General features: G+C 50.2%; 1 protein-coding gene across 18 annotated transcripts in view; it reads right to left on the reverse strand.

Moving 5' to 3' along the window:
• ZNF536 (zinc finger protein 536) overlaps positions 1-15,743 on the reverse strand; it is a 431,212-nt gene that overhangs the window by 142,314 nt on the left and 273,155 nt on the right. For 16 of the 18 annotated variants that reach the window (XM_034638014.1, XM_034638019.1, XM_034638018.1 and 13 more), the window contains one exon: positions 10,600-12,174. In XM_034638014.1, coding sequence (XP_034493905.1) covers positions 10,600-12,174 — 1,575 coding nt within the window. Of the gene's footprint in view, positions 1-2,031; positions 3,881-10,599; positions 12,175-15,743 lie in introns of those variants that run through there. The other 2 variants (XM_034638021.1, XM_034638022.1) reach the window with 2 other exon arrangements.

Genomic DNA, 15,743 nt, shown 5'->3' on the forward strand with positions numbered 1-15,743 from the left:
AGCGCTCTGAAACGAAGTCAGCTGGTGCCCGAGGCCCGAATCCCCCCCAACTCGCTCACAGCACACAGGATGCTTCCAAGAACGTTCAACCGGTGGGAAGGGAGTTCTTCCCCCAGGCAGGAAGGAGCGGGGGGTGAGTGGGAAATAGGGATGCCTTGAAATGAGAGATGGGAGGAGGCTGGGACTCGGTTCATAAAAGCGGGAGGATGAGAATCCACAAAGGTCCCCTCTAAGCTTGAGATGTCACCACTGGGGAGAGACTCAGGAAAGACCCCCTGCCTTAGAGGCGGAGATGGGTAGAGACCCCGTTAGGGAATGGGCCCGGGGAGGGAAAGAAGACAGCAGACACAGGGATGAGCCACCCGAGGAGCCCGCCCCCTGTCAGCATGACGATCTGTCCCCTTCAGCGGTACTCCATCTGTACCCAAGGCCCCCCAGCCACTCCCCGGGTCCCTGTGTCCCTGCTGGCTGGGCAGCCCGGGGCTATGGGGTCAGCAAGGGGTCCCGGAGCGTGCAGAGCCATGGTAAACGGTGAACAATGCCCGGGGCAACGTGCTCAACCCTGAGCAGAGGCACGGAGGCTCAGCAGCCTTCCACAGAGCCCCTGCTCCCACCCGTGTCCCCAGGCCTGAGGCACAGGTCCAGAGAGGCCCCGCAGGTGCCCCCAGCCTACACAGAGTGGATGGTGGTGAGCCCCATCCTGGGAGCTGCACTTGTGGCTTCTTAAACCAGGAGGGACCCCAGCAACTCCGCACAGAGATGCAGTGTGCCTGTCAAGGTGACACAGGCCTCCTGGAGCCCTCAGGAGGCGAGAACTCAGGGAAAAGGCTCAGGGGGCACTGGAAATGAAGACGACACCCTCCTGGAGTCCTTCTTTCTGTCCAGGCTCTGCGTGGCCACGTGGGCGTGGGCCATGTGGCTGCAGTCACTTCGCTTTCCCTTGGCCGGGCATTTTGGGATCCACCCTGTTTTCCAGCAGAACCCACAGTGAGTGTTCTCCGTTCCCCGTGAACAGAATCAGGAGGCAGCTGTGGGCACGGGGAGCTGGCAACCTTCTTCTAGATCTACGATTTTCCCGTGGGCTTTCATCATGTATCCTAAGACTCAGAATCTCTCCCTTCTCTCCTCTTCTCCCAAATGAGAGACTGTACTGTGGCCTTTGGGGTGGAGATGACTTGAACAGCTGGCAGGAGACCTACTGGAGGGAATGTCCCCAGCACTCAAGGTGCTATGACTGTCCTGTTGTGAAGGCCAGGGTTGTGCAGGGGGACATTCCTGAGCTGACTTCCCCTCCCACAGGGGACACTTGGTTTATTTGGGAGTGTGGGGATTCTGTCAGACGATGAGAATACCTTTTCCCCCACAGGACCCTTTAAACGGGGAGCTGGGGCGTGCACGAAATTCGGCGGTTTCCAAAACAGACCCTAGCAGGGAAGCTTGGAAACACTGCAGAAGTGGCAGGGGCCTGAGGTCCATCTCAACCGGAAAATCTCTGTGGACAAATATATCCCAACTCCAACGATTCTGAGTCCCTTTGCATTGAAAACTACCTTTCACGGGATGTAAAAGAGAACGTCAAGGTTTGCTGCACGGAGGCCAGGTGCAGGCGGTCTCTTCCACACCCGGGATGGGGGACGGCAGCCTGCGCACTCCGTGCCTCGGTTCTCGCTACGCACGGGGCCTGGGGCCGGTCATGGGGGTGCCCGGAGTCACTCATACAGAGACTCGCACACCTGTCACCAGGCTCTGGCCCACCCACCAGGGCACCTGCCCCAGACCAGGAGGTGCCTGGACATTTGCACATTTAGGGGTCGTTACTTGCGGGGCCCGCCTCAAGGTGGGCGGAAAAATGCAATAAACTGCCCAGCAAGCAGCCCTGGGTTGGGGGAGGGGGTGGGCAGCCCACTAGCTAGCACTCCCTGAATGTCCTGCTGAGGCTTCCAACAGGGAGGAGCTCCGGGGGGGCGGGGAGGGGGGTGTTGTGGAAGGGATTAACATAATGACTCGAAGTGCACTAATGTTTCACAGCTTTTGTTTTATTAGCAATACCAAGATAAGTTATTGAAGCATTTTTAGTATTGTTTTACATTCCATTCATAAATGACCTAACTTGTAACTCAGCATACAGCACACTTAAAGATATAGTTTGACACGTATTCAGAAAGCTACAATTATTAGAACTTACATGCCTTCATTACCAGGAACACCTTAATATAATCTTCTCAGTACTTCAACAATACTCTAGTCCAAAGCACACGATAACCCAGCACAAATTTCCACATTTCTGCTTCCATCACCACGTTTGAAGTTGTGGGTGCCAAGACGCTGTTCACTGGAATGTCACTGTCCTCTGTTCCCGGTTAATAGGGCGACCTGACACAATATTAAACTAGCAATCGTACTGCTTAAATACTATGGAGAAAGATAATGACTGCACTTTTCTGTATTCTTCTAAAGTGTTACAAAATACAGGACAATCGGACACAAGCAGTAATGCCAACGAGACCCGCGGGGCCCGCCTCTAGAAGCTTGGCGAGCTGGCGTAGCCGACCTTCCCCCCCCCAGTCAGATTTTTCACAGGTGAAGGGACCTCCAATCCACCAGCATTTGTCACTCAGAATTCATGACTTTGAGGGCATTTTCTCTCTCGTTCAAGTTACTAAGCCTTCGCAATCCATGACTAATAGAGGAACATATGGGGCAGTATTTTTAGCCTCCCTGACTCTCTCTTAGACATGCTGAAGGTTGGTGTGCCGTATGTATACACATACCTATGCCAGTAGTAATTATTTATTCAACACACATATGTGTATACATTCTTCTCTTGACGTTACACGATTAACAAGCTGCAGATAGCCACCAAGGAGCACGAACAGACAAGGGCAAGTCCGGCTAGACCGACTAGCACAGGGGGTGTCACTTACCTGCAAGAAAACGTGCAGATTCATTAAACAATCCAGAAGCCATGGAGGCGAGAGGCATTTGAAAGCAAGGACAGGGCCACACTCCCTAATTGTTTAATGGAGTAGTGACATAAAGCAATATTTATAAAATTTGGTCCTTCCATCTCTGGCTAAAGCGAGAATAGTCTACGTGATTAGAGCAGGTTGGCAATTAGGCGTAGAGGTGCTGTTGATCAGCGCTAAGTAATAGAAGATAATTACTACTTATTTGAAACCTGGGCTTTGCACACAACATCTGAATGTGAAAAAGAAAGAACCTGATTCCTTCAGCAGCTAAGATGTGGCCTATTGCTACGTGGCTGTCGGTGCCGACCATCACTCGGGGTCAGCAGCCGGAGAAGGGAGAAGCCACAGCTGAAGTTGGGGATACCTGCACTTGGCGCGAGACAGCGAGGGGGTCACACTGCTGCTACAACCCACGGCGGTGGCCGGGCAGGCTCGGAGACCTTGCACGTCCCCAGCGACGTACGTGGGTGTCTGTTCTGATAACACTCTCCTCTCTCAGCTTTCTCTTCCTCCCTCCCGGTCTTAAGTCATTACTGGCGAGAAAAAAATGTGTGTGCGTGTGTCTGTGTGGATTTTTTTGTTTTTGTTTTTGTTTTTGAGCCAAAGAGCTTGGTGGCTGTCTTCTCTCACCCCAGGCTTGGTCCTGGGCAGGAGGTATCGAACTATCCAAAAAGAACATGCACATAGAAACCCAAATGAAAGCGACCAGACTTTTCTCCTGCTTCGGAGGCACTGTCGATTCAGACAGTAGCTTTTGGAGCCAAAAATATGCAGCAAAAGGAAAGGAACATAAACAAGGCTAAATGTCACCAGTGTTTGCCGACTTACAGACACCATCCATTTGTTTGTTCTGAAATGACGAGTGGACCATTTGGCAAATACAATGGTATTCACACAACAGTTCTGTCATCCTGCAGTGCAAACGACATCACGTCAGTGGCATTCCCATTTAATTTAAAAAGAGGGAAGGGGAGGAGGAGGAGAATGTCCAAAGAGTTTGGAGAGGCTGCCATCCAAAGAGCCTGCCTCTTCGTCAACACAGCGCCCTCAGGATGTAGGCTTTGGACGAGAGAAGAGGAGAGCCCGTCCATGGGTGCTGGTTTCTGCGGGAGATCTCAGGGGACGGCACCAACCCTCTGTCCCACCAGAGTCCAAGGGACAAGGGCTGTGAGGCAGCCAGCAGGAGCGGGGCAGGCAGGATGGGGTGGTGATCTGCGTTAACGTCAACGATCTGCCCTTGGACTTCAGCACAAGCCAAAGGGTCCTCCCTACTGGTCTCACATCAGACCCTAGACACACACTGTCACTGCGAGCAGGCTGGGCTCAGGAAGTCAAAGAACAATCTGCAAGTGATAAAGTCAGGCAAAGAAAACGAGTACAAAGTTGTGCTTCTTCCAGCCCTTCCAGAACCAGCTCATAAAGAAGACAAGCAGGAGAAGATGGCTCATATGGTTTTAAATAAAGCACGACAGCTCCAGAGACAACAAGGCCCTACTGCGGAGATCCCCTGGGTCTTCTAGAATAACTGCCCTCCTTGGCGTTGACTGCACGTGGGCTCCCGTACAAGGGGTGGACTTGGATTTTGTGGTTCCCTTCCTGTGCCAATTTCTCAAGCTAACCTCCTTTCTTCATTAGAACCTGCTGGATGCTAGGCCACACCTTCAAACTTAGAATCATCCACAAGACCAAAAACGTGCCAAATGCCCGGGCTGTGCACCGTAGCCTACGCTTGGGCGTATACACACACACACACACACACACACACACACACACACACGGGGAGTTCTCACGTTGTTTCCACACACTGCGGTCAAGACCTCCTTGGACTTCCCTAACTGACCACAGACTTTAGCCATTTTGGGGTCCAACACTGAGCAGGAGGGACTTACTTCCTACCCTAAGCACTTGCCTTCTACCAGGAAGGAACAGAATTGGGTAGAGACTGAAATGGTAGGGCCACTGTGACAGATGTCACCACAAAGTCACCGGAATTGCCTTGAAAGCTGAATTTCCCCCATACCAAGAAAGAGCCATCCGTAATCTGTCATGGCAGATGTGAGGAAGTAAAACATGTCTCTAAAACCTTGATGGAAAGTGAGATCGGTACTTGCTTTGTGCCAAAGGGACCACTGCAACCAAAGTCATTTGGACATTGGGGCGCCTGAGTGGTGCAGTTGGTTAAGCGTCCGACTCTTGGTTTCTTTCGGCCCAGGTTGTGATCTCAGGGTCGTAGGATCGAGCCCCGCGATGGGGTCCACACTCAGCACGGAGTCTGAGTCCCTCTCCCTCTGCTCCGCCCCTCTGTGTTCATTCTCTCTCTCTCTCAAATAAATAGATACATCTTTTTTAAAAAGTCATTTGGACATTGCCACCATTCCCTTGCAACAACCCCATGTGGGCATTCATTTCCACTATAAAACGCCCTCAACTGAGAACCATTTATCCAAGCTCTTTTACATCCATCGTCCTGTTTTTCACCCTTCCACTTCTGTCCACCAGTGTGGAAACAGAGGCCTCCACCAAGCACGCTCACGTCCGAGCCAAGACGGAGCTCCTGCCTCCTCCTTGTCTGCCTATGCTGGCCAGGACCGGGGAGACTCTGGACCTGCCATGAGCTGTGGCGGGGTCTTCTCCTGCAAGTCTTCAGTTCAACAAGCAGAGAGGGGCCTTCCTGGAACAGGTGCACTGGGCCATCTGGGTCTACAAGCCCTCTCTCCCAGGAAAGTGTCTCGTGTCTCTGTCTTTGCATCTCGGGGCACTAGGCGGAGTCCTGCATCTGCAGTCCTGGACCTTCCCTGCATCATCTCCCTGGCCAGCGGAGCCACGGCAGACAGGGTCCCACGTGTCCCCTCTAGGGACCACACAGCAGCACATCCTTCTTTACGCTAGAGCTGGGGGCGGCCCGGGCAGGCCGACACGTGGGCCAAATCCAGCCCATCACCTGCTTTAGTAAATGAAGTTTTATTGGAACACAGCCATGCCTGTTTGTTTAATGATCATTTATGGCCCCTCCAGCACTGCAGGGCAGGGTCGAGTGGCCGTGACCGAGACCACACTGCCTACAATCCTAACTTATTTCCTCTCTGGCCCTCAAAGAAAACAGTTGCCAACCCCTGCCTTGGACTATGTAGCCGGTAAATGGTGGATGTTTTCAGACAGTCTAGGCTGGAAATCAGAGAAGTTTTTGGAGGACAGAAATCACATTTTAAGAGCGTTCAGCTCAGATGTCCTGGTTCATTTTATCACACATCTTAGAATAGATGATGTGAAGAGGTTTCAATAGACCTGTGTTCTTTTTTTAAGGAGGGGTCCTAGTTCTCTTATTGCTGTGGAAGCCCAAGGAACCCTTTAGTCTCAAGCATAATTTGGGTTAGGGAAGCCAGTTTCCTAGTAAACTGTGTAGAATAAATTGGGAATACTGGGACCTTTGATGCTAATGACCCTGTCTTTCCACTGGCTTCCCCTGGGGCCCAGAAGGTGCCTTGCTCTGGGAGCTAATGTGCAAGGGCTCGTGCCCATGATAGACACGCTGGTGGAATCTCCTGGCTCAGCCTGGCTTCCCTGCATGCTGGTCACTCTAGAGCTTCGAAGGGCAGAGGGGGTCACGCTCTTCTCACTGCCTTTCTCTTTAATGCTTCCCACCAACCTTACCCCTGGGCTCACCAAAAGACACAGCAAACTCTGCTTGCAAGACTCAACACACAATGGCCCCCAGCCATCTGTCTCAGGTTTGAAAGGCGAAGAGTAAGGGTGATCTGGTTGCTTTCCAAATCCACAAACTGGCGTGAACACGCTCTGTCACCCTGTCACGCAGCCAGCCCTTCAGGTGCTGTGCAGAATGGCCTTTGTGCTGTCTGGGGCACGCAGAAACCCATGCCTCCCATGCTCTCCGACCTCCGAGCTGCCAGCTGACCCACCAGTTCATCAAAGTTTTTCAGGCCGGACAAGGGGATTGCCAGCCTTGTCCTATCAGTGGCTGTGAGCACTGCTCCGGTCTGCCCTTATTCCCTAATTAAATACTCATGTGGCTCCTGTCCCATTACAGGACCAAGGTCAAATCCATTGCAACCAACCCGAGGGCACATCCAAGTTCTTTAATGGCACTGAATGCCCTTGTATGTCATGTTTTTCAGCAGAATAAAGAAATGTGGGCTATGCCTGGAGTCTGAAAGACACCCCAAGAAATGGAAGCTTTAATTGGAGTGGGATTTCACCTAATGAAATCAGGCCCATCACGGGATCTGACCTACTCTAGAAGCAACAGTGTATGTCCTCCAGCTTAATCCAAGATGGCTCCTTCTTGGGATCTTCTCTGATACATCTCTGACAGGTGAATGCTCTGCTGTCTACGGAAGGACCTTCTGAAAGGCTCCGAACATTGGCATGTGCAACAGGGCTATCCTGCCCAATGGGCTGGGTTGTCCCCTCTCTTCAACTCTCTCTTCTGAACGCACTGGCTATGAATGGGCAGCTCTCACTGGCCAGGAACCCAGGTCCAGGATGCCAAGGAACGTAAGACCAGAGTCTTAACAGTTAGGAAGCAGGCATGCCTGGAAGTCAAGCCTACAACAGGCGTATCACCCACAGACTTTAGCTACAGGAGCCCCCCCTCCAACTCCCCAGCATGTGTCAGAGTTGCTGCTGAGCTCTGCGGGGGGTCTGCGTGATCCGAGCAAGATTTTTACCGATGCTTCTTCAAACACTTTTACATCCCACGAGAATAGAAACAGACGGACATTAGCTCCTCCTACAAGCCTGTTTCTAGGGCCATCAAAGTGGGGATTTACTAACTAGACAAAATCAGACCCCAAACTCTCCTGAGATGAGAAATAACGGAATAATTCTTTAGTTGGGCCAAGCCCAGCTGCTGGAGAAAACCAGATATCAAGCTGGTGGCTCCATTTGGAAATCCACATCCACTTTGCATGGAGCAGAGAAGAGAGGGAAAAAGTCAGGAATATTTGATTCCTTGTGCCAATATCATTTCCACTCTTGCCAAGTCAAGCCAAGGGGGGTTTGAAGTGTTCAGCTATCCTTTGTGCTTCTGGCAATGCTAGAAAGACAGTGAGCTGGACTGTGAGAAAAATGCCCCCAAATGCCCATTGTGTACCCAGTGGGGCTTCTGTCCCCCCCTCCCCCAGGATATAGTCTCTTAGGAAGGATGAACATGCCTGGCCCTCTTGCGTCCCAGGACACATAGCAGCCAGTAAGAAAATCAGAAGAGGATTTTGATTATGGCGGGCCGGGTACGGGAGCCCGGGAGTGAACACTGCACAGGGTCAGGCTCTTCCAGGAGGCAAGAGGATGGTGCCTCTGCCCCACCCCAGGTAGGCTCAAGAGCCAGGGAAAGGCCTTCCCTGCCTGCTTCCAAGCTCAAGCTAGAGGATACAGAAGCAATGAGGCCCAAATGAAAGGCAAAACTTGTGCTCTCTAAAAATAGGCAGTTTATGGCCCGAGTTTGTTTTGGTGTCTCCCCATGAGTGCGAAGGGGAGCAGGAGGGCCTGAACCCTGACCTGGAGGGGCAACAACGATGCCTGGTTTTTGCCTGGCTGGCCTGAGGGTCCTCATTCCCCTTTCCAGCGAGGGGCCACATACATACTCCAGGATCTATTCCCCAATGGCTGAAAGGTTAACTAAGCTAAGTTTTTTGCACATACCCCAAAGCTGTCAGGGGAGTGCCGTGAGCTGCTATTTTGGGAGGGGGCAAAAAGTCCCTAACTGCTGACTTTCAGAGGACCGAGGGCTCACTAAACAGCAGGCTCTCTGATGCTGCCTTCCCCTCCACCCTCACCTGTGCAAAAGGACACCAGTGGACAAGTTCCTCCAAGGCAGGAAAGCCTCCCTTCAGCATTGATAGGAAGATGGGAAAATTAATAGGGGTAACATGAGCTCATTTCAATAAGAATGAGCTTAGGAACATGCCAGGTTTTGATCTTTTCTGATGCATGGATTCCTGGCAGGAACTGTGGTCCTACACAGGTATTTGAAAGAACTGAAAATAGACTTTTAAAAAATCCCCAAACAACAATAGAAGAAGAAAAGTCACAAACTTAAAACAACAATGAAATTGAAAAAGAAAAAAAAAAAAAGACTTAAACGTTGCTCCCCTAGAAAAAAAGGGGGGAAAATTGGACAGACATAAAACCCTTTTCTCCTTCTTTTAAACATTGTTTTTAACTGCTTCAAAAGTAATGACTTGTATATGATAAAAATAGATCTGGGGGTGCTGGTTAATGGGGCCTTGCGAATCGTTCAGCATAAGGAACTGTCAATATTTTTTTGAGCTGCCAGAAATCCATTTAGTGATTTTTGACAATTCAAAAAAAAATATTTCTGACTGCTTGATACAGTTCTTAGTGAATTAGGGAAGGAGAGAGGGAAAAGAAATATATCAATTTAAATTATGAACCAAGCCCAGCTTCTTGAATTCTGCTCTGTTCTCAAAGTAACATCAGAATTCAGAGCTTAAGAAATACCCCGTTCCATTTTCCTTCCCTTCCTCCCTCCCTTCTTTCCTTCCTTCTTTCCTACCCTCCAGCACTCCTCCCACCCTCCCTCCATTCCTTTCTTCCTTCTCTCCTTTCCTTTCTTCAACAGGTGCAGTAAAGTCATAGACATCGATTCATAGATTAAACGTGGAAAGGTCCCACGATCATTTCTCTCTGGTGAGAATATCCGGGGACTGGCAATAATACACTGGGCTTCTATTCGGAGAAAGGCTTTCAGATACGAATATCTGTGTGCCAAGAGAATATCTCTGATCCTCCCTGCCCACCCCAACATTCATTTGATCCAATTCTAGGCTTCAAGTTTATTACTACATTTGAAGATCTGAAATTACTTTGGGGTAACCATATTCTTGAAGGAGGTAAAGAAGTGCCAATTTGCTGACAAGATCAGGCAGGCATAAGTCCAAAACACACGGGAGCACAGCACTGCTAACCAGGGGTTTCACAATGTACATTTCTTGTCAGAACAACGGACAGACAGGTGAAGGTACAGAGGGACAGAAGGCGATCGAAGAAGGCCAAAGTCACAGTAACTGCCGTTTGGAATGTCTAAAGATGAGTCACAAACACCCCAAAACAATCTCCCTGGTTGGAGAGAGGATCACTTTATTTCTACAGTGTGGTTAGCGTGATATGATTTTTAGTACCCTCTAAGTCAATACAAAGAAAAGTGTAAGGAAGCAAGTTTGGCTTAGCGAGGAAGGAAGCAACTGTCTTTAGCTGTCTTACGCAGAAGTTGAAAATACTGAAGGGTTTGCAAGTTACCATGTCTTTCTGGTTTTGTTTTCCATTTTTAAAAATATTCTCCCCCTCGAGTTAGAGATTAAAAACAGGAGCAGTTCGCACTGTGAGACCCCACCCCCACCCCCCTCCGCACCTTCCCTACAGGCATTTCGGGTCACCGGGGTGCGATCCCCGAACACAAAAGCGTGAGTGCTAGAACTTCCGAAGGAAATCGACTCTCGTGATTGTCTACACTGCAAATTACAGCATCGCTGGGGTGTTTTCATGGTTAGTTCGAAATGTGCTAACGGAGGAGTGTACCTCATCTTTTAAAAATGCACGATTCAGCACTGATGTTTTGGGAAATGAACTAAAGGAAGAGGATTCTAAAACTTACCACACAAGTCTGGCCTCTTGATACATCCAGAATTTGCTGTGCTACTCGCAAGTCCGTTAAAGGCGGCTAAGCCGTCAGAACTGTAGGCCCTGAGGACCGACAGCATGTTCAGCGGCTTCTCCAGGCCCGGAGGGCCCCGCTCCGGCTTGGGCAGGCCCGCCGACGGGTCCTGGGCTGGAAGCAGGCCTGGGCCGTGCCACTGCTTCTCGGGCGCCTGGGGCACCGGCGAGACGAGTCCCTGGCCCGGCTGAGAGGCGCCCGCGGGCAGCAGGCTGTCGCCACCGTCTCCACCGCCGGGGTCCTTGCTGAGGGCGGACTGGGGCTTGCTCAACATCTCCGGTTCCGTCTCCAGATCCTCTTCGTCGTTGTTCTCTCCCTTGGAGGAGTCCATGTCCTCCGAGGAGGCAATGTCGGAGAGGTCATCGGTCGCGTTCTTGTTGGCAGTCTCGGGGATCAGGATCGGGGCGTCATCTTCGGCGTGGGCCTTCCCGTCGGGATCCTGGCTGGGGCAGGAGCTGGAGGCCCCCGAGCCCACCATGCCCGGGTAGACGCCAAACTGCTTGTAGAAGTCTGACGGGAAGTTACAAAACGCGGGGTCCACCAGGCCGGGCCACACGCCGCTCTTCTGCTCCCCCAGAGTCTCCTTGACGGGCCCCGGGGCCGTCTTCTCCGAAGCGGCCTCGAGAGGCCCGATCATGCTGGAAAGCGCCATGTCTTTGTTTGATTGTGCCGAGGGCAGGAGGGCCACCTTCCCCGCCTCCCGGGCCTGGTCTTTGCAATTGACCGTGACCCCGACGGCGCTGTCTTTGCGTTTCGCTTTGCCCAGGTGGTTGGCCTGCAGGTGAAGAGCCATCAGCTCCATCGAGGAGGTCGTGAAAGCACAAAACAAGCATCCGTGCCACGCGATGCTATCTTGCATGGTCACCGACGAGCCCGGCAGCGAGGCGGCGTCCGGCCGCACAGACAAGTCTAGAGGCTCGTACTGCGATTTCTCCGACTTCCTCGGCACCGCCTTCCCGCAGGCTTTGTCCTCGCCCCCATCCGGCCCATGCACCTTCATGGACGGAGGGTCAGACAGGCCTTTGTCCTTCATGTCCTTCTCCTTCTTCAAGGAGCTTAGGACAAAGCTGTCCATGAATGCTTGCAAGGACCCTTGGAAATTCACACCGTTGCTCACAATACCGTGATAGGCTCTTCCGATCTCGGAGAAGTGGGTGCTTTTGGAAGGGAGGTCGGCGCCTTTCAGGGTGTCCGAAGGGGCCTCGGAATTCATGCCGGTGGCCTGCCCCGAGTGATCTGCGGGCGAGAGCACCCCTGCTGTCCACTGCTGGGAGGCAGGGCCGCCTCTGAAGTCGATTCCGGGGAGACCCTTAAAGGCCCCCCGCAGGATGTCTGGCCTGATAAACAGAGCAGCTTTGTTGGACAGCTCATCCCTGTGGTCTTGGTTTGGGGGCTGTCCAGACAGTGGCCCGGCTCCATTCTGCCGCTCCCGATGGTGCCGCTCTAAGTGGTATTTTAAGGATGCTGACTGGGTGCCGGCATAATCACAGTGGGGACATTTGTAGGGTTTCTCACCTGCAAGATTTTGGTATAAGGAGAAAGAAAAAAGAAGTGTTTATCTCATTTTGGTGTGCTGAACAAGGCTAGAAGGATCAACATTTGTTCTTGGAAACAAAGCAGCTCAAACTAATAATTAGTTAGAGAACAACTGTTTTTTAATAGAAGAATAATTCGTACTCTTAAGCTTTTTTAATGATTTTGTACCATTTGGGACTATTCAGGAATGACATACTATCTACACACAATTAGCTATCTTTTTTCTTTATCTAACATGTGAAAACGGCTGTAGATTTAAAAGCTATGATTATGAAAATTAAGCATAATAATTTCAACCACAGTGATCATTAAAAGTAGAAGTTTAAAAAGACAAAGTATGTAACAAATGGCTGGTTGCAATATTTTGTGTATACAATAGCTCTAAAATTTGTTTAAATTATACACATGGAAACCATTTTTAAACCTAAAAATTTTATGGCACTGTTACGCAAGACTGAAATGAATGATTTAAGTCTTGCTCTGCAGTAAATCATGGATATAATTAGCAAATGGCATACTGCACAAGTAATTTATCATTATTTGGAGGGCACCATTCCAGACGAGCTCAGATATCTGCAGACCTACTGCATTGTTTCTAAATAAAGAACTATAAATACCGATTCTATAAAATATTAATACCATTACGGTGCATTATGATTGCAGCATGTAAAGACATATAGTTAAGATAAAAAGCAGTCAATAAAACTTAAAAGAAAATGAGTAATAAAAAGGTACAAAATATATTTAGTTTCTGTATTTGAAATTAGCATTATCTACTGGTCTTTGTAGTGCCTTAAATTTGTACTAATGGCAAACCTAGTGCTCCGGTAGGAAAATGTGTAATTTACCTGTAATAAGTGCTTTCTAGAGAATAAAAATAGCTTTAAAGAGTGTTTTAAAACATATAAGATCATTTTCATGAATTAAATATTTATTTAAATTCAACACCCAACTTCTATTGTTCTTTCCACCATGGAAAAGATACCATAACGTACAGCCTGGACCTGCCCGCGTTGTGGGATAGAGGAAGGGGAGGAGAATAAACAGATGTGGATTTAAATATATTCCAGGAATTTGTTTGCAATCCAGGGTCTTTTCTAGACTTTGGAATCGAAAAGCTCTCTGGAAGAAACGCGGCTGTGGCGGTCCGTTAGCTGATTCTCAATGGCGCCCTGTCGATATCCACAATTACTCCTCCCAGGAAACTCAGCGTACCCCCCCACCCCTTCCCCCATTGCTAGCCTAAACCAGACTGATGTAAAAAGCAACAGAAAATCATTGGTGAGTGGTGCATCTCAAAGACATTTTACTGTGCCCCAGTGAAGATTCCGACTCCCACTCTCCAAGGAGTAGGGCATTTGGGGGAAACACACTTAAGAGAAGGGAAGAAGGATTCCTGGGTACTGCAAATAAGAAGCCCATCAGCCCAGGTTCTGAGCAACGGACTCCACGTCATCTTCAGATTTCCTGTTGGAACCTTGGAGAAACCATGCCTGCCTCTCCAAAATGGTGGATCCGTGCTCCTCATTCACTCCTGCGGGCTTCAGAAGGTCTCCCTTGGACACATCAGACATGGGAAGGGGGCCCAGCTGGGAATGTATTTCTCTAAATGGAAAGGTCCTAACTGTCTCTGGCTAGACCGATGAGATGGATTGAGCAGGAAGACTCTATCCCCGTTGAGCTAAAGGCATAAATGGCCTCAGGCACCATTTTCCCACTTCTTGGAGTCAATCCCTGTGTTAGGCTCAGAATCACTGCAGCCATGCTATTTGGACATCTCGTCAGAGGCTACGGAACCCTCGGAGAGACAGGCGCTGACCTGGAAGTCTGGTGGCCAGGTGGAGCGGGAGCAGGTCCTGGAGCTGAGGGGGTAGTAGCCAGGCTTGTGACAGATGAGCCTACCTAGGGACTCAGAATCCTGGTTCCCCAGGTCAGCGGGAACCTGGGGAGGGCCCCGCACTGAGAGCTGGCAGAGGTGAGGGCACTGGGTGAGACTCAAGTTGCATTTCAGATATGCACCTGGAAATGATTAAATGCATCTGGCAAAGGGTTTGCAGAGAACGCAGGGGCATTCATTAGCAGGAGCTATAGAGGGAGGATGTGGGCTTTTGCCTCCAGGCCTCAGAGGGGTGAGGGGCGGTCTGACTCAGCGGGAAGTGCAGGGATGCGCAGGGATGCGTGCGCCTATTTCCAAAGGACACACATTTGAAATGCACACCAGAGCAGTGGTTCTCAAACTCGATTGTGCTTTGGAATCAACAGGGGATTTTAAGACATTACTTCTAGAACCCCATGCACAGTTCTGATTCTCGCGGTCTGGGGCAAGTGTCCCTAGTGATTCTGATGCAGGGTGAAGATTACACTTTGAAAAAGCCAAAGTGAAACTGCTTGGGAGCCTTTAAAAATGCGGATACCTGGTCCCGCCTCCACCTCCAGAAATTCTGAGTTCACCGGCCCAGGGTGAAGCTAGGGATTTGGGTCTCTCGAAGGCCCCCCCATGTGGGCTTCTGCGGAGCCTGGATGGAGAAGCACTGGGGGGAGCACCCCAGGAAGCACCCCTGTAGGTGGACACTGTGGAATGGCTTAGCAGGGAAGGTGGTCTGCTCTGGACCCAGGAAGTGTTTGGAGAGTGCACTAGGGACCAGAGCCCCCATGCTATTTTGCCCTCCCCGGGGCCCATCCTGGGAACTTTGTTTCTCAACCTATAAACATAGGAAGGTGATGTACCCGGTATTCCCTAAGGCTCCTGTCAGCTCTAAAACCCACGTCAAGAGCAAAACCAAGTCTCCTGAATGGGGTCAGAGACGCATGTGTACGTACATGGGTGCCCTCACACACCCAGAAATGTGCACATCCATTCACACCCAATGGTTTTTTAAAAAAAAGATTTTATGTATTTGTTTGAGAGCAAGAGCATGAGCAGGGAGAAGGATAGAGAGAGAGGGAGAAGCTGGCTCCCCAGTGAGAGGGGCTCGATCCCACGACCTGAGATCACGACCTGAGGCGAAGGCAGGCGCTTAACCCACTGAGCCACCCGGGCGCCCCAACGCACAATATTTTGATTGCATGAATGAACCTTCTACCCCAAGTAGAGAGGGCAATTAAATGAAGAGCCGAAGAGATAAGGCCCCAGCTTCCATTGCTTTCAAGGGAGACAGATCATACAGTTTAGTAAAGCAAGTAGAGTTCACACACATACACACCACACACACCACACTCACGCTCACATCACAACCCATCACTCACAGCAATCGTATACACACACTCACATATCGTACACCACACATACACTACACACACGTACACATACCACGAACATCACCCACACATACACACATACCACAAGCCCATCACACGTACACACCGCACACACATATACATACCACACACGCACACACACGCCCAGCCCACACTCATACATGACACACACAGCACAAGAAGAAAAACTCTTCCTTCAACCCTCTGCTCTTTTATTTTTTTTTATTTTATTTTTTTTTAAAGATTTTATTTATTTCTTTATTTGACAGAGATAGAGACAGCCAGCGAGA

The sequence above is a fragment of the Ailuropoda melanoleuca genome, chromosome 12 (genome assembly GCF_002007445.2).
Source record: "Ailuropoda melanoleuca isolate Jingjing chromosome 12, ASM200744v2, whole genome shotgun sequence".
In the NCBI taxonomy this organism is placed as follows: Eukaryota; Metazoa; Chordata; class Mammalia; order Carnivora; family Ursidae; genus Ailuropoda; species Ailuropoda melanoleuca.